Genomic DNA, 19,327 nt, shown 5'->3' with positions numbered 1-19,327 from the left:
GGTCTCTGAAACACCGGAAACAACCTCTTTGGGGTTTTTCGGTTAGTCTGGACCAGGCTTGTGAAGGACTCGGTCCTCTCACCCTCCGCCCAGGTGACCTCTGAAACCTTGTGTTGTTTAGAAGGCCAAGACCACACCAGGTCCAAGCCATCTGGTCCCTGGTCTGTCAGGGCCCTCTGCTGGTTGTGGAGCCTCCTGGACCTCTACTGCTCCCTGCTGGAGCTACTGCTCCAGGCAGTGAGCTAAGCTGAGTGGGCCACACTGAGCGGGCCCCCAGCTTCTCCCAGGACCACAGAGGCCCGATTCTTGGTGGACTACCACCTTAAAGTGCCTTTCCTGCCTCCCCGAGCCCTCTTTACCTCCGTTATGCCTCGACCTCTGACCCCGACCCCAAGAAAAGACCACGGAACGCCAAGACCGCTGCTGCACACCAGGGTTGTTTATCGGGTCAGGCTAGGTTGACCCTTATTAGAGCCACGGCCCCGGAGTCTCAGGGATGGCCCTGTTTGGGCCTCAGGGGGAGGCAGCGCCCGGCACTGGCCTCGGACGCGCAGCTGCCCCGAGGGAGTCAGGCTGCAGGTCATGGCGGCTGGATCCAGGTCCGGTGGTAGTTGCATCTGCCGGTGCACCCTGTGCGCTACGCGGTAGCCGGCCCCGTCCGGGCTGCAGCCCTCCAGTTGCCGCTTGCCCGTCACCATCAGACACTGGCCGTCCACTTGCACCAGCAGCTCGTCGGGAGTGAAGCCGTAGGTATCCACCTTCATCTGGAAGCCATCCTCCACGGGGAAGTTGTTCTGCGAAGCTGCCGAATCGTCCCTGAGCAGCTGTACCGGTAGCGTGGCCACCTGGTTCTGTTCAGCGAGGGCTGCGCTGGGACAGGGGGATGCCACCTGGCTCCTGCTGGGGAGACCGCTACCGACCCGCTGCATCCGAGTGAGCAACTGCTATCCAAGGGCAGTGGCGCGAGGCACGCGGGGAGCGGCGCGCACGTCCGGGGAGGCACTCGCGCAGCCCGGCTCCCTCAGTGACCCCGGGCCGGCCCGCTTCAGCAGTTTGGGGTCAGCCACGCGAATCCTGCTTCCACAGGCCAGGTGGTCAGCCACCATGGGGCACCGCTGCTGCTTTCATCCTGACTCCTGCCCCACTCTCAGGCCCTTCCCCGCTTCGGTCACAGGGCCCCACGGCTCTGGGCTGTGACCCGCCTACGTACGCTGAACGACGCCGGACGTGCGATCCGGTCCCTGGAGCGCTCGCAAGCACCGGGCGGAAGACGAGATTGAGCCGCTGCGCTCTTGCCCTTCCAAGAATCTGTCCCGAGGACAAGGATTGTCCCCTGGGACAGAGCCAACGGGATGTGGCCATGGGGTCTTACATTCTCCGAAACCCCTTTTTCTGACCGCGCACAAATCCTGTGATGACAGATGGGGCTTGGGAGACGAACGCGACTTCCCGGTTTCCTGCATTCATCAGACCCTGGGCCTTCTGTGGCAGGCTCAGGGCTGGGTTCCGGGACAAAATTGAAGAGGTGGGCCCTGCCCTCGAGGTGCCCACGGGGTTACGGGGAGAGCCATTCACAAACACTGGGATGTGCCCTCCTTTACTTCTACCTCATCCCCGTCTCAGTATCCCTCGTGATCATGGCCATACCCCTGGCGCTCAGTGGTTTTATAATAATCCTTTATTGCTGAAGTATCACGTATATACAGAAAAGTCCACCAAAGAGTAGAGTGGAAGTATCCCAAAGACAACACCACCCTTGCAACTTCACAGGTTCAGAAAGGTAACTGCTGCGTTTTAATCTCCATCATAGGGGCAAGTCTGTGTCCGCAGTGCAGGCCAGGGCCGGGGTTGGGGCAGGAGGGGATGTGCCAGGAAGCCATCACAACTCCAGGCCCCAGAGCTGCACTTGCACCCTCGTGGGCAGAATCTACAATTCCCCTCAACTGAAGCCTGTTTTCTCAGATGCTTCTCCAAGTCCCCAAGAAAACAGCAATCTCCACTGTCCCAGAAGCCTCCAAGAGAGAATGAAGTGAGGAGGAGCCAATCTAGGGTAATGGCTCAGGCTTCACTCGCTTGTCTGGGACCAAGAGACAAGACAGAAAAGTCTGGAAGCCGGAGGCAAAGGGAGCGGCAGTGAAAGACTACAATTCCCGTCATGCCCCGGCGCAGCGACGCCTGCGCACTGTGCGCCGGTTGCCCATGCGGCCCTAGGGCTGGGAGCGCCGCGCCGCTCCGCTGCGGGGGAGGCCATGGCGGAACCTACCCAGGCCTCAACCCCGGCGCCGGCCACGCAGTCCCGTCCCCTTCAGTCTCCAGCCCCTGCCCCAACTCCGACTCCTGCCCCCAGCCCGGCTTCAGCCCCGACTCCGGCTCCCACTCCGGCACCAGCCCCCGCCCCAGCTGCAGCCCCAGCCGGGAGCACAGGGACTGGGGCTCCCGGGGTAGGAAGTGGGGGGACCGGGAGCGGAGGGGATCCGGCTCGACCTGGCCTGAGCCAGCAGCAGCGCGCCAGCCAGAGGAAGGCGCAAGTCCGGGGGCTGCCGCGCGCCAAGAAGCTTGAGAAGCTAGGGGTCTTCTCGGCTTGCAAGGTGGGGGCGGGGCCTGGGGTGAGAGGGGGCGGGGCCTGGGGCATCCCAGGGCCCGGGTGGGAATAGGGGCAAATCTCTGGCTGGGGATCTGCTCCCCCTTCCCGGTTACAGGGTTACTGACTGATTCTTCTGCCTCCAGGCCAATGAAACCTGCAAGTGTAATGGCTGGAAAAACCCCAAGCCCCCCACTGCACCCCGCATGGACCTACAGCAGCCAGCTGCCAACCTGAGCGAGCTATGCCGCAGCTGTGAGCACCCCTTGGGTAAGGCAGGTAGTGCCCTTGGAACTAGGGCGGGGTCAGGCTGGGTCCTGCTTGGACAGGATGATTTAAGTGCCACAGAGCTTCATTTGTGGAACCAAAAATACCTCCTAAGGAAGGATTGAGTTGGGAACATGTATCCCCCAAGGGAAGCGAAAGGAAATTTGCCAGCCCTGAAGAGACAGTGGCCACCCAAGGACTGATGTAGGAGCAGTCAGTCTCATTGCTGGTCACGCTGGTTGGAGGGACCGAGGGTGTAAATTGCCTGGCGGTGAAGAGGGACAGGAAGCTCTGGTGATCTGTCCATTCTTCCCAACCCTACCGGTAACCTATCCTTGCAGCTGACCACGTGTCCCACCTGGAGAATGTGTCAGAGGAGGAGATTAACCGGCTACTGGGTATGGTGGTGGACGTGGAGAACCTATTCATGTCTGTTCATAAGGAGGAGGACACAGACACTAAGCAGGTGTATTTCTACCTCTTCAAGGTGAGCTTTGTCCAAGTGAGTGTGGATGAGCACGGTAGACAAGGCTAGGGAGTCGGCAGCTCTGAGCTCTGCTGACCTCTGCCCCTCCTTCTTCCTCTTCCTCCAGCTTCTGCGGAAATGCATCCTGCAGATGACCCGGCCAGTGGTGGAGGGCTCCCTGGGCAGTCCCCCGTTTGAGAAGCCTAATATTGAACAGGTGGGATGAGGAAGGTGGTAAGAGAATTGGGGGCATCTTGGAGGACTGAGGAGGCTGTGTTCCCCATCCTGTCAAGTTGAGAATAAGGGAGAAGTTCAGAGAAGAGAGGATGTTTTGTGCTTCAGGTGGACATGGGGGTGGGAGTGGGCCAGAGTTTTTCTTCACCGGGAGCCCCAGAATGAGAGGAGAGCTTTACCCTGCCCTCGGGAAGCACCAGTGTTTGGATGAGAAGCCCCTGCTTGCTGCTCACGTCTCCTTCCTGGTTCTGTCCCCTGCCCGCCCCTTCTCAGGGTGTGCTGAACTTTGTGCAATACAAGTTTAGTCACCTCGCCCCTCGGGAGCGGCAGACGATGTTTGAGCTCTCAAAGATGTTCCTGCTCTGCCTTAACTACTGGAAGCTTGAGACGCCTGCCCAATTTCGGCAGCGGTCTCAGGCCGAGGACGTGGCTACCTACAAGGTCAATTATACCAGGTAGGCCCAGCCAAGGGCAGCACGAGGAGAGGCTTGTAGGCGCAGCCTAGGTTCAACGTCTCCATTCTCACTTCCCACCTCCCCACTGGCTCCAGATGGCTCTGCTACTGCCACGTGCCCCAGAGCTGTGATAGCCTCCCCCGCTACGAGACCACTCACATCTTTGGGCGAAGCCTTCTCCGCTCCATCTTCACTGTGACCCGGCGGCAGCTGCTAGAGAAATTCCGGGTGGAAAAGGACAAGCTGGTGCCTGAGAAGAGGACCCTCATCCTCACCCACTTCCCAAAGTAAGGCTCATTCTGGCCTATCCGGATTTTGCCCCAGTTCACATCCGCCTGTTGTCCCCTTTTTTCCAGGAAGGCTTCCTGGAATGGTCCCTCCTTTCCCTCCATGAGCCTTCTGGGATCTGGGTGTCTACCTGGCAGACTTGTCCGGGGCCCAGATGCAACTTGCTGGCATTTGCCTTTGCGTGTACTAGACTGGGGATGGCAGGTACATTGCCCGAGTGCTAACATTACCCCTGCCCACGCCCCTGGTAGATGTGACTAATCATTTCCCACGGGGCCTGGACACAGCCTCAGAACCCTTCCCACCACAGCCTGCCGAGAAACCAGAGGTTACACTCGAGGTGAAACCGATTTCCACTCCTGTTGTAGACCTTTCTGCAAAGTTTTCCTCTGTTTTGCAACACTTGCCTCTCATTTGAAACCAGGATCGTAGCTGCTCAGCTTGAGAAGCCGTTACTGACTAATCCAGGCCCTTCAGTGCCCCCTCTGCCACCAGGTGGGAATATGAGGTGACAGGAGGGAGTAGATTCTGAGCCCCCATTTTGATACTGAGGTGCAGGGTGGCTCGGTGCCCTGCCTGGCCACCTAGCACAGGATGGCGCCGGCTCACACACCCGGTCGCCCTGTGCTACACCCCGTGGCAGACGGGGCCTCTGATCTCTGTCCTGGATTGTCCAGTCCTGCTACTTTTGACTAGGGGCTCAAGAGAGGCAGGGGAGTGTCTCTCCCCGCCGCCCCCTGCCCCCAGGCCAAAGGTTGTTTCTCTTCTTCAGCTCCCAGCCCCCTGAGAACACGGTTTCTTTGACCTGCCTCCAGTTCTTCTGGCGTCTGGTCCAGGCTGCTGTGTGGGTCGGAGGACAGGGTTGGGAGACAGACTGTACCCTCCCCACAGATTCCTGTCCATGCTGGAGGAGGAGATCTATGGGGCGAACTCTCCGATCTGGGAGTCGGGCTTCACCATGCCGCCCTCAGAGGGGACCCAGCTGGTGCCCAGGCCAGGTACACGCCCTGGTAGGCTCTGTAGGCTTTCGGCTTGGCCTTCCTGGCTGAGCTTGGCCTCCTGCCGGGGAGGAGGCACTGTGGATGGCAGCCGCGGGGACATCCGGGAGGGTGCGTCTGGGACTTAGAGGGCCCGGATCCCTTTGTGGGACCCATCGCCACCTTTGACCACCCCCCGCTCCCCCTGATTTCGCTCACCCTCAGCTACAGTCAGCGCGGCAGTTGTTCCCAGCGCCCCCATCTTCAGCCCCACCATGGGTGGGGGCAGCAACAGCTCCTTGAGTCTGGATTCCGGAGGGGCTGAGCCCATGCCAGGTGGGTACTTGACCCCTGACCCTCATTCACCCCTCCCCTAACCTCTTGCTGTCCATGGGAGACCCTGCCAACCTTCCCGGCAGGTGAGAAGAGGAAGCTCCCAGAGAACCTGACCCTGGAGGATGCCAAGCGGCTCCGCGTGATGGGCGACATCCCCATGGAGTTGGTCAACGAGGTCATGCTCACCATCACCGACCCTGCCGCCATGCTGGGGCCTGAGGTGGGCAGCCCGGCTCACTGACCAGTGTGGGGAGGGGACCTCACCGGCCTGAGGCCCTGGCTCACCAGCCCTCCTCTGGTGCCCAGACGAGCCTGCTGTCTGCCAACGCAGCCCGGGACGAGACGGCCCGCCTAGAGGAGCGCCGCGGCATCATTGAGTTCCATGTCATCGGCAACTCACTGACGCCCAAGGCCAACCGGCGGGTATTGCTGTGGCTCGTGGGGCTGCAGAATGTCTTCTCCCACCAGCTGCCGCGCATGCCCAAGGAGTACATCGCCCGCCTCGTCTTTGACCCGTGCGTCCCCAGAAGAGCCCCAACCACACCTGGGCACCTGTCCTTGGCCCCCCTATGTCCCCCCACCCCCTCCTCTTCCTCCAACCTGTGGGAATACTTGTTCCTCCGCTCTCGGCACTGAGTGCGGCCCCGCCCTCCAAAGCTGTGGGGATCCCGGGAGCATTTGGGGAACAACAGGTAGGGGCAGTGACCTGTCCCCTCTCCCCTTAGGAAGCACAAGACTCTGGCCTTGATCAAGGATGGGCGGGTCATTGGTGGGATCTGCTTCCGCATGTTTCCCACCCAGGGCTTCACAGAGATTGTCTTCTGTGCTGTCACCTCAAATGAGCAAGTCAAGGTGAGTGCGTGTTCCTGGCCTCAGCCCCTTCCGGCCACCTGCTTCTCAGTTTGGACTGGGTCAGAGCAAAAATCCCAGTAGGTCTTCTAGTGGCCAGGCAGTTCTTCCGGGCCCCACAAGGTGGCATTTGTCCTTTGATAACTGCATATTAAGACACTTGTTGACAGATGGAGGCCCAAAACCAGTAATGCTTTTAAACGGACCTGAATTTCCTTCACAAGAACATTTACATACACTGGGGAGTTAATAATTTTTACACTAGCCCTGGGCTGGGTGATCGTCCTGGGTTCTGTCCTGGAATTGTCACAACAGACCCACTGGTAGGGTTCCCGGTTCTCCTATTCTACATAACCCAGATCTGCAGGGTGCCTCCCTGGTCTAGACGTGTGTGGAAGACACTCTCTTGAGGGTTCAAATGTTGCACTGAGTGGGGCTCTTGTGATTCCTCTTCCCCTTTCCCCCCAACTCTGACGCCTGGGAACTGGGAACCAGTGACACGTGGACGGCAACTTCCTGGTTGGGATTTCCATCCTGGCCTTAACCGTGGCTGGCTGTCTGACCTTGGACACGTTTCCTAACATAGTTGAGTTTCAGTTTTTTGTTTTTGTTTTTGTTTTTATAAAAATGGAGGTAATAATATTTACCTCATGGACTGGCTTGAGAGTTGGTCTGTAAAGTACCAAGCACCACACCTGGCCCAGAATAAGTGCTCAGAAAGTCTCCTTCACCTTCTCCCCACAAACTCCCCTTCCTCTGCCAGTTGCCTTTTCTCCTGTATGTCCAGGATCCCCTAGCTGTCTCTCCATCCTATCCAGTCTGCTCCTTCCTCTCTGGGGCCCCCCTGGTAAGCCCTGCTCGCCTCCCCCACAGGGCTATGGGACTCACCTGATGAACCACTTGAAGGAGTATCACATCAAACACAACATTCTCTACTTCCTCACCTATGCCGACGAGTACGCCATTGGCTACTTCAAAAAGCAGGTGACCCTCCCCTCCCTGCACACTTGCCTGCTGCCTGGGGCTAGGGGTCATTCTGTCCAGCCCCCTGTTGTGGACGGAATGGGAGTCCCTTCATGTCCCCTGCTTCATCTAGCACCTGCGAGGAGATCTTTCTCGCCTATCTTCCTGCCCCTCCTCCCCCCGCCGCGCTGCTGCCCCAGTGAAGAGTGAGGGCCTGGAGGGCAGTAGGGCAGGCTGGAGGAATGTTTCCCATCCAGGGAAACATTGCCAGGGAGTCGGGAGGGGCAGCTGACCTGGAACCTTTCTGGGGACAGAGTGATTGAACCCACACAACACAGCATTGTACCAGCCACCACAGGAGGGGATCCAGGAACCCGGGAGAACAGACAAGGCCTGCACCGCCCCTCAGAGGCTCCTGGGGGAAGAGCTATTCAAGTTGGAAAAGCCTTGTTGACGGATTGGGTCATAACTGTCCACTCCCTAGGGCTTCTCCAAGGACATCAAGGTTCCCAAGAGCCGCTACCTGGGCTACATTAAGGACTATGAGGGTGCAACATTGATGGAGTGTGAGCTGAATCCCCGGATCCCCTACACGGAGCTGTCCCACATCATCAAAAAGCAGAAGGAGGTGTGTGTGCACATGTGCGTGCACTCATCGTTGGGGCTTACCGTGTGCACGTGGGGGAGAGCACGCGTGTGTGGGTGTGTACCACAGGTATGTGCGTGTGTGAGCCAGGCCTGGGGTGGGCCGGGATCTTGGTTCTTACTTTCCCTCCCAAGGAAGTTAGGAGGCGAGGCGCCTGGACTCAGCGGCAGGGCCTCTGACTGTGGCCCTTGGGAGGGTTTCCGCTGGGACTGGAGTCGGCCCCTCAAGACGCTGCCTTCCCTCAGATCATCAAGAAGCTGATTGAGCGCAAACAAGCCCAGATCCGAAAGGTCTACCCCGGGCTCAGCTGCTTCAAGGAGGGTGTGAGGCAGATCCCTGTGGAGAGTGTCCCCGGCATTCGTGAGCAGGGGTCTTGCTGGGGGAGGGGGCACCCTGCTCGGTGTGTGTTCTCGAATTCTTAGGGATGCTCTCCCCACCCACTCCCCACTTTGCAGGAGAGACAGGCTGGAAGCCGTTGGGGAAGGAGAAAGGGTGAGTGCTGTGTGGAGGGAGAGGGTGTTGGGGGAGGCAGAAGGGCCAAGGGCCTCAGACGTGGTGTCTCTCACCCCAGGAAGGAGCTGAAGGATCCAGACCAGCTCTACACAACCCTCAAAAACTTGCTGGCCCAGATCAAGGTGGGGAGACCAGGTTCCCTTCTGGGGGTGCCTGCATCAGCGACTCTGGCTTCATGACCCATTCTGGGGTGGGTGGCGGTCACGAGGTGGGCTTGGGGCACAGTGGGCCTGGCTCCAGCTCAGCTTTCCTCTCTAGTCACACCCCAGTGCCTGGCCCTTCATGGAGCCTGTGAAGAAGTCAGAGGCCCCTGACTACTATGAGGTCATCCGCTTCCCTATTGGTGAGGACACTCCATTCCGACCCTTTCCTTCCTCTTTGGCCCCCAAATCTACTCCTGCTCCTGCCTTCACTGGACCCCACAGCCCCGCTCGCCTCAGCCTCTTAAAAGCATGCCTTTACTTCCTGCTGCCCCAGACCTGAAGACCATGACGGAGCGACTGCGCAGCCGCTACTATGTCACCCGGAAGCTCTTTGTGGCTGACCTGCAGCGGGTCATTGCCAACTGCCGCGAGTACAACCCCCCGGACAGCGAGTACTGCCGCTGTGCCAGCGCCCTGGAGAAGTTCTTCTACTTCAAGCTCAAGGAGGGGGGCCTCATTGACAAGTAGCCTCTGGCTTTGGACCTCAGCCTTGACCTGGAATGTCTCCACCTTGGGTTCTGATCCCATCCTGAGGGGTGCCCCTGGCGCCCAGGTTCCTCTCAGCTTAAAGCACTCCAGCCCCGGGCCCTGCAGCCCTTTCTGGATCCTCAGGCACCCCCAAGCCTGCAGCTCTGTCCCACTCTCCGTTGTATCTGACCTTGGGCAGGGATCTCCTGGATCTGGGGTTCAGCCCCTCTACAGTGGCTGGTGGCTAGAGGATAAACCCTGCCCGGCCCCGGTGGCCCCCAGCCCTGTCCCCGCAGAGCCACGAAGTCCTGGAGGCCTCGGCCTCGCCTGGCCCACTGTTTGTTTGCTTGAGGGCTGAGACTGCCACTTTTAGCTCGTGGGAGGGGGCTTCAGGGTTTGGAAGTTCAACTGGGACTGGAGTGGCCATGCCTCACCCTGCACAGTTCTGTCTGTCCCCCAGGGGTGGGGGACCTGGGGACCATTCATTTCCTGGCATTAATCCCTCAGAGGGAACAATAAAGCTTTTTTTTTTTTTTTTCTTTTTCCCCTCTGTGTGATTGTTTCTTTGGTAGAGTCCATAGCCTGAACAGGCTGACCCTGTTCCCGGTACCTCCTACAAGCTGGAGTCTATTAAACCCCAGATTGTCCTGGGGCCACCCTCCCCAACAAGCCTCATACCTAGTGCCACGCCCCTGGGACGATGGCACCTGCCCGGCCACAGCCCTACTTCCACTCCTGCCCAGGTGTGGGTGCTGCAGCGGTCCCAATCACCGGGCCACCTTCACCTGGGTGGACATGGTTACAGCTGATTCAGAAGGGTGGGGGGTGGGGTGGAGACCACTCTTGGAGGAGGGGCCGGCAGGACCCCGGAGGAATGAAAGGGTGCTTTCCTGCAGGTTTTTCAGGCAACGGGGATTTCTAAGGCCGATCTCTGACAGAGCTGGCTCCTCCCCTGAGTTTCAGTTTCTGTTTCCGATCTCAGCACAACCCCGGGCTGGCGACCAACACCAGGCATTGGGGCTAACCACCCTCTGTGCCTCGGCAGGTGGTGCAGATAAGAACTGGCAGGGCAGGGGTCAGGTGTAGTCTGTGTTACTCGTCTCCCCTTCAGATGATCAGATCAGATTCCAGGTAGGTCCCTTCGGTGCCCTGCTCCACCTCCCTCCAGTGGGATGGGGACGGCTCTGCACCAGAGTGGGCTGGCCAGGAGCGGGGAGGGAGCCAGGATGGCCAGTCATCTGAGCCTCCTTCCATTCCCAGAAGGGAGCTGCGACCCTACCAGTGGGAGGTGATCATGCCTGCCCTGGAGGGCAGGAATATCATCATATGGCTGCCCACGGGGGCTGGGAAGACCCGGGCAGCTGCTTATGTGGCCAAGAGGCATCTAGAGACTGTGGACGGAGCCAAGGTGGTCGTACTGGTTAACAGGGTGAGTAGCCCGCTCTCCCCTCGTTGGGGTCTCGGCTCCTCAGGTGCCTCACAAAGCCTGCCAGATCTCCAGGGCTGCTGTGGCCACCTCTAAGCTCACCTGGCTTTTCTCCCCTTCCCGTCCCCAGCCAGTTCCTGGGGGTCACGTTGCCTCCTCCCCATCGCCCCATCCAGCTTCCTCTCCCTGACTCCTTCCCCACCCCCAGGTGCACCTGGTGACCCAGCATTGCGAGGAGTTCAGCCGCATGCTGGACAAACGCTGGGCCATTACAACCCTGAGTGGGGACATGGGGCCACGAGCTGGCTTTGGCCACCTGGCCCGGAGCCATGACCTGCTCATCTGCACAGCCGAGCTGCTACAGATGGCACTGACCAGCCCCGAGGAGGAGGAGCACGTGGAGCTGAACGGTGAGGGCTGAGCCAGGGGAAAGAGTACACACCTGAGGCACCTCGACCTGCCAACCCCAGGGCATCTCTCCTAGTACAGCTGTTGGGATGTTTTGTGGGAGTGAGGAGATCCCCATTCGCCAAACCCCAGCATACACCCTAGTAGAAGCAGATCTGGCTAGAATGCAGGATCTGGGGCAAGCCTCAGCCCCACCGCTGAGCCTCAGTTTACTAATCCGCAAAATGGAGGTAAATCATCCCTGCCTCGGCCGGTCTCTGGAGCCTGGCTGCGGGTTGTGAAGGGAGGAGGGAGTTAGATGAACTGTGGGGACTACATGGAGAAAAGCTGCTGGGGGAGGAAAAGCTTTGCAAAGGTCACAGCCTTCCCCTGTGTTTGCCCCCAGCCTTCTCCCTGCTTGTGGTGGATGAGTGTCACCACACGCACAAAGACACCGTCTACAACATCATCCTGAGCCGGTATCTACAGCACAAACTCCAGAGGACACGGCCCCTGCCCCAGGTGCTGGGTCTCACAGCCTCCCCAGGCACTGGTGGGGCGTCCACACTTGATGGGGCGATTGACCACATCCTGCAGGTCAGCTTGGCTCCTATGACCCTCCCGCCACCAGAGTCCTCCCTGCCCTGCCCCATGCCCATCAGCCCTACCCAGGCTCTCCTGGGTGACTGTCCAGGCCCCTTTGTCACTGAAGCTGCAGCCTCCAGTGGCTTCTTCCTGCACTTAGAATAGACTCCCATCTGTCTACTGTGGCTTACACAGTTCCATCCGACCCAGCCCTGCCTACCTCCCCAGCCTCATTTCCCCGCACACTCCCCTCACCCCTACCCCACAGGCCTTCTTCAGGTCTCCGGAGCATGTCCTGCTTGTCCCCCTTCTCAGGACCTTTGTGGTCACCGTTCCTTTTGCCCTGAATGCCCTTCCCCCTGCACTTGGCCTGTCTGGCTCCTTCTTGCCTTTCAGGGAACAGCTTAGTTGTCACCTCTTCAGAGTTCTTCCCTGACCTCCCCCACTGCACGCTATCACATCATCGAGTTTCATTCTCCTCAGAGCTCATTAACGCGGCCTGAAGCCCTCTCATTCTGTTATTCTTTCCTGCTTTGTCGATCTGTCTCCCCGACACCAAAATAAGACCTTCTGGATCCCCACTGCCTCCAAAAGCACTGGGCCCAGAGAGGACGAGCAATAAATATTTTGTTGAGTAAATGAATCCCCACTTCCAATGGCCCTGCTCAGTGGTAGCTGGGACCTGTCCTGTCCCAAAGTTCTGCCCGTTGTCCTCATAGGACTCTACCCCAGTCTGGTGAACCCCCATCTCTTGCCCCAGCTCTGTGCCAACCTGGACACGTGGCGCATCATGTCACCCCAGAACTACCGCCCCCAGCTGCAGGAGCACAGTCCTCAGCCCTGCAAACAGTACAACCTCTGCCACAGGCGCAGCCAGGTGAGTGGAAGGAGGGATACGGGCAGCGGGGGGCGGGGGGGGGGGGGGTGCTGGCATGAAGTTAGGGCACCTGGGGTTGAGCCCTGATTCCACCTCCCCTAGCTCTGTGACTTCCCGTTACTTGCGTTTATATCCGAGCCTCTGTTTCTCCCTTCTGTGAAATGGGGAAGTCGCAGCCCATGCCCACAGCCTGCTGTTTGGTTTGACTCCGACGCCTCTCTGGGCACCTGTCAAAACCCTCCAGCACCCTGTCCGGTGCTTTGCAAACTTTAAACCTGGAGCACTTCGTGCTGAGGCTCTCCCACGGTGCAGACACTGTCTGGCGTCTGCTATGACAGGGCTGCACAAGGGCTTAGAGATTGCTGTTCTCAGGCCAGAGGTCAAGGGCACGTAGCGGGTGGAGGCAGAACAGGAACCAGGGGCAGCAACCTGACCCCTGCCTCCAGTCGGGACTCATTCATATCCCGGCAGGCCTCCCTCCGGAGCTCCTTCTCAAACACCACGGGGCAGGGGCAGCAGGAGCGGTGAGGCTTCACGTGGAGATCGGCGCTCCCGTTGGGTGCTCATTGCTCCCCCATGTGTATGGGAATCCCTTCACTCCCTCTTCTCATCCAGGACCCATTTGGGGACATGCTGAAGAAGCTCATGGAGCGAATCCACAACCGCCTGGATATGCCGGAGTTGAGCCGGGACTTCGGGACGCAGACTTACGAGCAGCAGGTGGTGGAGCTGAGCCAGGATGGTGAGAGGGGCTGTGGACGTGGAAGGCAAGGAGGCGGGGACCTGCCTGGGCGGAGCCTTTGGGGCGGGGCTTAGCCTCTCGGGGGGCGGAGTCTAGGCCGCTGGAGGCCTGAAGGGGCGTGGCCGCTCAAACCCTGAGGCCTCTACCCACCTGCAGCGGCCGAGGCCGGGCTCCAGCAGCGCCGGGTGTACGCGCTTCACCTGCGGCGCTACAACGATGCGCTGCTCATCCACCACACGGTCCGTGCTGTGGACGCACTGGCCTCGCTGCGGGAGTTCTACGACAGGGAGCGCGCCACTAAGACCCAGGTCCTGCATGCCGAGCGCTGGCTGCTGGCACAGTTCAATGGTGAGGCTCGTGGGAACTGTACTGGTCGGGGCACAGGAGTCACCACAGGTTGGGAGGGTGCCAGTGAGGGTACTGGGGCCCTGTTTTTCTAACCGAAAGTCGAGGCCGTGGATAGGGCAAAAGATGTATGCCCTCATCTGTGGAAGTTTGCATAGCTATGAAAACGAATTCATGATACTGCCAAAGATTTTTTAAAAGCCATTAAGTTCAGGGACTGTCCCTTGAAAGTCTGGGGTGTGTGGTACCTTTAACCTGAGCAAGCGAGGTGGTCAGAGGGTAAAGTTTAATGCAAGAGACCTCAGCAAGGTTGAGGGGCTGAAGGGGGGCAAGGATCTTTCTGAAGAGACCTGAGGTTGAGTTAGTTAATCCTGGGTGGCAGAGGTCAGCATGGAAAGGTCAAGTGTCATCCTGGTAGCTGGGTTGAAGAGGGGTGCTGGGTGAGCTATGTCTGCAAAGGATTCTATACTGTAGGTCCCTGTGGAAGCCTGGCTGGCTGGGTGGGAAGAGGGCGGCCTCAAATGTCCTTGTGGTGCCGTTCAGGGGGAATTAGGAGCCGAGCTCCTCAGGCTCCCTCTCCACCTGCAGCCCTATCCCTGTGAACCACGCCCTCTCCCATTGCCCTGCCCACCTCCAGGCCTGAGTTCTGTGCCTCTGTTTTGGGCTTTTCTGGCAGACTACAAGAATGAGCTGGCCGACCTGGCGACACGTAGCCCGGAGAACCCCAAACTGGAGATGCTAGAACAGATCCTGCAAGAGCAGTTCGGAAGCTCCGACGGCCGCCGGGGCATCCTCTTCACCCAGACCCGCCAGAGCGCTCACTCTCTCCTGCTCTGGCTTCAGCAGCAGCCGGGCCTGCAGATGCTGGACATCAGGGCCGACCTGCTGATTGGGGCTGGGAACAGCAGCCAGAACACCCATATGACCCAGGTGTGGGCTTTGGGGAAAGGAGCCGGGGCTGAAGGAGTTCCTAGGGGAGAAAGGGTGGGGACGGAGTCTTCAGCACAGAGATATGGGGGACTGATTCTCCCCAGGCAGAGGGCAGAGAACTGGGGGAGAGAGGTGGACACTGAGATCCCCAGTACTGAAGGTTTCCTCCATCTGGGGGTCCCTGGGGGCAGAGAGGCAGAAGCTTGCGGATCTGTAGGGAAAGAGGGAAGGGATGTTTTCAGGACAGAGGATCAGAGCTCTGGGGTCCCTTGCTAGAGAAGACTAAGTCCTGAGACCTCTAGAGTAAAGCGGTGGGGATCCTTAGGAGTCCTTAGCGGAGACAGGGGTTAGGTGGTCACCTGGGAAGATGGGCAAGGCACTGGGGGTAGCAGTGGAGTCTTAGGCTCCCTAGGGAAAGGGGCCAGGATTGTGATTAAACCGGAACCAGGTGAGGCTGGGCTGGCAGGAGGGCAGGCCTGAACCCACCTGGCCTACCATGCTCTTTCTCCGCCCCAGAGAGACCAGCAAGAAGTGATCCGGAAGTTCCGGGCTGGCATCCTGAACCTCCTGGTGGCTACAAGCGTGGCGGAAGAGGGGCTAGACATCCCCCAGTGCAATGTGGTGGTGCGCTATGGGCTCCTGACCAACGAGATCTCCATGGTCCAGGTGTGTGAACCCCGTGATGCCAACAGCCCTCAGAGATCCTTGTGGGACCCCAGGCCCGCTCAGGCTCCTCCCTATCTCCTTCCTCAGGCCAGGGGCCGTGCCCGGGCTGGTCAGAGTGTGTACTCGTTTGTGGCGACCCAAGGCAGTCGGGAGCTGCGGCGGGAGCTGACCAACGAGGCGCTGGAGACTTTGATGGAGCGGGCCGTGGCTGCCGTGCAGAAGATGGATGAGGCCGAGTACCAGGCCAAGGTCTGTGGGCAGCCTGCATGCCCTGCGGACAGAGGGGGGCTGAGGATGCTCTGCCTGGAAGGTACACACACACACACACACACACACACACCCACACACACCCACACCCACCCACACCCACACACACACACACACCCACACCCACCCACACACACACACACACACACACACACACACACCCTCCCTCTTCCTCTGGGGGCTAACTTGGCCCACCTGGGAAGGCTTAAATGGACGTGAAGTGTAAAGGCCAAGGGTGGGGCTGCCAGGGAAGGCAATGGTTCTTCTCCAAACGCCTTGAGAACAGGCCTCGTCTGAGCTTTTAATTCCTCATCACCAAATACTTTGTGCATCTGTGAGAGCTGTCTTACAGCTCTTCTGGCACCAGGCGGGGCGAGGGAGGGACAAAGACACATGTACAAAATAAGCCCAGAACCAGGACTTCAATCTGTTCCCCTGAGGCAGGGTCACCATCATCCAGCCTTGCCCGGGACGGCCCCCGTTTACACCTGTTATCCAGCGTAATTATTAGTGATGCCCCGTGTTCGATCCAAAGCAGCAGCTTTGCACGAAATCCTCCAAAGAGGAGGCAGAGACTCAGTGACAACACTCGCTCTGCTCCCACCATGCCCCCACCATGCCCCCATTCCATACTCTTTTCCTCCACAGGGCTGCTTCTAAAAGCCCCAGGGAAGGTTGAGGAAAGTTTCTTCTGGGTACTAACGATCTGAGGCCTCCAGGAGCCCTTTGTTCCCTGAGCACATTCCGGGGGGCAGGCCTCCAGGGGCCCCACCTATGTCGTGTCCCCCTCCGACTCCAGATCCGGGATCTGCAGCGGGCAGCCCTGGTCAAGCGGGCCGCCCAGGCAGCCCAGCGGGAGAATCAGCGGCAGCAGTTCCTGGCCGAGCAGGTGCAGCTTCTCTGCATCAACTGCATGGTGGCCGTGGGCCACGGGAGTGACCTGCGGAAGGTGGAGGGCGCCCACCACGTCAACGTGAACCCCAACTTCTCGTGAGACCAGCGGGAGGGGCCGGTGGGATGGGAGGGAGGGCACAGGCGGGATGGGGGACCGGGAACCCCTCCCATCCAGACAGAGCTCTGAGGGTTTGCGAGCTTAAACAGCGTTTTGACAAGTACCGAATCTGCGGACAGGTTTTATCGCCACCCCGTTTTGCAGGTGAGGTGACAGAGGCTCAGAGAGGCTACATGACTTGTCCAGGCTCCCACAGCCACTATGTGGTTGAGCAAGAGCTGGAATTGAGGACACCAAATGCTGAGGGGCCACAAACTCCTCCCCCTGAACCCCCGCCGTCCTACCTACTCTGAAGGCAGAAGGGCTGGTTGTCCCTGAGCCACTCTGTCATCCTCCATCCCCTAGAGGGGAACCTTCTGCCCCCCTCCATTCGTCCATCCATTCATTAAGGATTGATTAGGGACCCGCTGTGTGCCAGGCCACTGTGCCAAAGATCTCCACGCAGGCTCTCTCATTTAAGGAGGTAGCACTTCAACCAGGACATGCAGGCTGGATTGGGCTGGAAGGGGGGATGCGTACAGGCAGGGATGATGTGATAGGACTGATTCCGCTTGGTTTGAGTGGGAAAGGCCATGAAGAATGAGACTGAAGAAGACAGACTAGCCTGTGGAGAGCATTGAAGGTCAGGCCTGAAAGTCTAGCCTTTGTCTGGGAGGCAGTGAGGAGTCTTGGGTGAATTTTGAGCAAGAGAATGTCAAGGTCAGGTTTGCATTTTCAGAAGATCACCCTGGCAGTTGGCGGAAGGATGGCGTGGGTTGGGAGTGCGGATGGAATGGGATGGAAGGGTGGGGCAGGGAGATCTGTTGGGGGGTAGTTGGAATCATCCCGGTGGGTAGTCCTGAGGCCTGAACTTGGTTGGAGGGCATGCAATGAGGCAGCACAGACAGGGCTGATTGAAGGTTGGGTCTTCTGGCCCTGGGAAGTCTCTTTGCCTCTTGGCAGTCAGAAAAGCCCAAGGTCCAGGTGGAGGCCCAGCAAGCAGGAGGGCACAAGATCGGGGGCTAAGTGGGGGGCGTCCTGAGCACTCCCATTCCCCTCTAGGATCTACTACACTGTCTCCCGGGGGCCTGTGGTCATCGACAGAACCTTCAAGGACTGGAAGCCTGGGGGTGCCATTCACTGCAGGAACTGTGGGGAGGTAAGTATTGGGGCCATGGCCCTGAATCGAGTCTTCAGAAGTCCCCAGTCTGAGAGAGGAGGCCCAGCCTCTGCCATCAGGACATCCTCACGGGGATGGGGGAAGCAGCTCTGCCCCAGGAGTCCCTCATCTGAGGAGAGAGGTCTAACCACAGTGTGACTGGGGAGACGGCTCTGAGGTGGGAGACCCAGGCCCTGCGTTCATGGATGCATGATTCTCTCCTCCCCCAACTTGAGGAGAAAAGCCCAGTCTGAGGACGGTGGCCCAAACCAGCCATCTCTGTCCCACCCTCAGGCCTGGGGTCTGCAGATGATCTACAAGTCAGTGAAGCTGCCAGCGCTCAAAGTTCGCAGCATGCTTCTAGAGACACCCCGAGGGAGAGTCCAGGCCAAGAAGTGGTCCCGCGTGCCCTTCCTCGTGCCTGACTTTGACTACCTGCAACACTGTACCCAGAACCTGTCTGACTTCACCCTGGATTGAGCCTCCTGTCCCTGCAGTGCCTGGCTCAGGCTGCAGGGGGCGGGAGAACCCGTTGCAGCTGCCGTCTTCCACGGGGCGAAGCCCGGGCCCGGGCCCCTCTTGTCTGAGTCACCAGGTCGGGGTGTTTTGCTGACCAGCCACAGACAACCCGGGCACCCAGGCTGGCTGAGACTCCCACGCCAAGGAAGCAACTGGAGAGCCACAGCTCAGCCTCAGTCTCCCTGCACACTCACAGATACTCCAGTGCACTAGATGGACGTGCGGGTTGGGGGGCATTGGGAGGGAAACTGAGGCGGGAGGCTAGCCCCACTAAACTAGCAATCACCACAACTTCCCTTGACCCCCTGACATTCCTTCCCTGCCAAGGCCACTTCTATTTTTGGAGGCTCCTCATAAATTGAAAATAAAGAAGTAGAAAATTGGTGTAGAAAAGTTACGGTTTTTTAAAAATAGATTTGTTGAGGTATAAATGACATAAAATAAACTCTGCAATTACAGTGTATAATTTGATAAATTTTTATTTAAAAAATTTTTTTAATGTTTATTTTTGAGAGAGACAGAGACAGAATGCAAGTGAGTTAGGGGCTGAGAGAGAGGGAGACACAGAATCCGAAGCAGGCTCCAGGCTCTGAGCTATCAGCACAGAACCCGACATGGGGCTCGAACTCATGAACTGTGAGATCATGACCTGACCTGAAGTCGGACACTTAACCGACTGAGCCACCCAGGTACCCCTAATTTGATAAATCTTAACCTGTCTTCCGCAATCAAGACAGCAAACATAGCCATCACCTTCAAAAGTTTCCTTGTTCCCATGTATTCCCTCCCTCCTCCCTCCTCCCTCCTCCCCTTCCCCCTGCACTGATCTGATATTTTTAAGGTTAAAAGTTATGGTGGTGGTGGTGGTGGTGGTGTTTTAGCCACCCCTCTTTATGGCTCTCAGGTAACCTTATTTGGAGAGAGCACCCCAAGCCTCCATTTGAGAGCCATCCAGAATGGTCCCCCTGCCCCCTCCAACTCCTGAGAGTCTCCAACCCCAGCAGCACCCCTCCATCTTCTCCTAACCCCCGGGGTCACCTCCCTGGGCTGGGGAGAGGCTGAGAATCCAGGATTGGAGGGGTGGTGCTCAGGTAGGCACTGGAGCGGGGGAACTCGTAAAGGCCTACATTTTCTGTTCTCATTTTAACAAGGAAGAAAAAGAAAGGCAAGATCTAGGTTGATTCTTC

At 58.6% G+C, this 19,327-nt stretch overlaps 3 protein-coding genes across 4 annotated transcripts; 2 read left to right on the top strand and 1 right to left on the bottom strand.

Moving 5' to 3' along the window:
* Positions 1–180: 180 nt before the first annotated feature.
* Positions 181–9,791, top strand: KAT2A (lysine acetyltransferase 2A). Of its 2 annotated transcripts, XM_030294988.1 has the most exons (19): positions 181–1,780; positions 1,963–2,588; positions 2,728–2,851; positions 3,190–3,335; positions 3,442–3,531; positions 3,822–4,003; positions 4,099–4,290; positions 5,183–5,289; positions 5,494–5,604; positions 5,688–5,824; positions 5,911–6,119; positions 6,330–6,456; positions 7,327–7,437; positions 7,901–8,044; positions 8,308–8,422; positions 8,518–8,554; positions 8,634–8,697; positions 8,834–8,918; positions 9,053–9,791. In XM_030294988.1, exons 2-19 carry the CDS (start codon positions 2,250–2,252, stop codon positions 9,244–9,246), a joined length of 2,514 nt encoding a protein of 837 aa, XP_030150848.1. In that variant the 5' UTR covers positions 181–1,780; positions 1,963–2,249; the 3' UTR covers positions 9,247–9,791. The 2 variants fall into 2 exon arrangements, with proteins under 2 accessions (XP_030150848.1, XP_030150849.1); XM_030294989.1 differs by having other exon boundaries at positions 181–2,588.
* Positions 441–929, bottom strand: HSPB9 (heat shock protein family B (small) member 9). The gene has a single exon (XM_030294612.1). The coding sequence runs from the start codon at positions 927–929 to the stop codon at positions 441–443; it is 489 nt and encodes a 162-aa protein (XP_030150472.1).
* Positions 9,792–10,201: 410 nt separating the features above from the next.
* On the top strand, positions 10,202–18,533 carry DHX58 (DExH-box helicase 58). Its single transcript, XM_030294990.2, has 13 exons — positions 10,202–10,377; positions 10,507–10,675; positions 10,881–11,082; positions 11,466–11,656; positions 12,405–12,521; positions 13,137–13,263; positions 13,420–13,611; positions 14,285–14,538; positions 15,055–15,204; positions 15,292–15,453; positions 16,271–16,461; positions 17,525–17,621; positions 17,916–18,533. The coding sequence occupies exons 1-13, from the start codon at positions 10,358–10,360 to the stop codon at positions 18,099–18,101; spliced, it is 2,058 nt and encodes a 685-aa protein (XP_030150850.1). The 5' UTR covers positions 10,202–10,357; the 3' UTR covers positions 18,102–18,533.
* The last annotated feature ends 794 nt before the right edge of the window (positions 18,534–19,327 follow it).

The sequence above is a fragment of the Lynx canadensis genome, chromosome E1, assembly GCF_007474595.2.
Source record: "Lynx canadensis isolate LIC74 chromosome E1, mLynCan4.pri.v2, whole genome shotgun sequence".
Classification (NCBI taxonomy): Eukaryota; Metazoa; Chordata; class Mammalia; order Carnivora; family Felidae; genus Lynx; species Lynx canadensis.
The sequence above is the reverse complement of the archived record's forward strand: the minus strand, read 5'-3'. Positions and strand labels throughout refer to the sequence as shown.

What these genes read in the sequence shown, in the direction of transcription:
- HSPB9 (XM_030294612.1), bottom strand. Translation starts at nt 929, where the DNA reads ATGCAGCGGGTCGGTAGCGGTCTCCCCAGCAGGAGCCAGGTGGCATCC.
- KAT2A (XM_030294988.1), top strand. Translation starts at nt 2,250, where the DNA reads ATGGCGGAACCTACCCAGGCCTCAACCCCGGCGCCGGCCACGCAGTCC. An exon ending in CCGCCATGCTGGGGCCTGAG is followed by an intron (nt 5,825 to 5,910) that starts GTGGGCAGCCCG and finishes TCTGGTGCCCAG; the next exon opens with ACGAGCCTGCTGTCTGCCAA. An exon ending in ACTTGCTGGCCCAGATCAAG is followed by an intron (nt 8,698 to 8,833) that starts GTGGGGAGACCA and finishes TTTCCTCTCTAG; the next exon opens with TCACACCCCAGTGCCTGGCC.
- DHX58 (XM_030294990.2), top strand. Translation starts at nt 10,358, where the DNA reads ATGATCAGATCAGATTCCAG. An exon ending in GGAGCACGTGGAGCTGAACG is followed by an intron (nt 11,083 to 11,465) that starts GTGAGGGCTGAG and finishes GTTTGCCCCCAG; the next exon opens with CCTTCTCCCTGCTTGTGGTG. An exon ending in TCTGCCACAGGCGCAGCCAG is followed by an intron (nt 12,522 to 13,136) that starts GTGAGTGGAAGG and finishes CTTCTCATCCAG; the next exon opens with GACCCATTTGGGGACATGCT.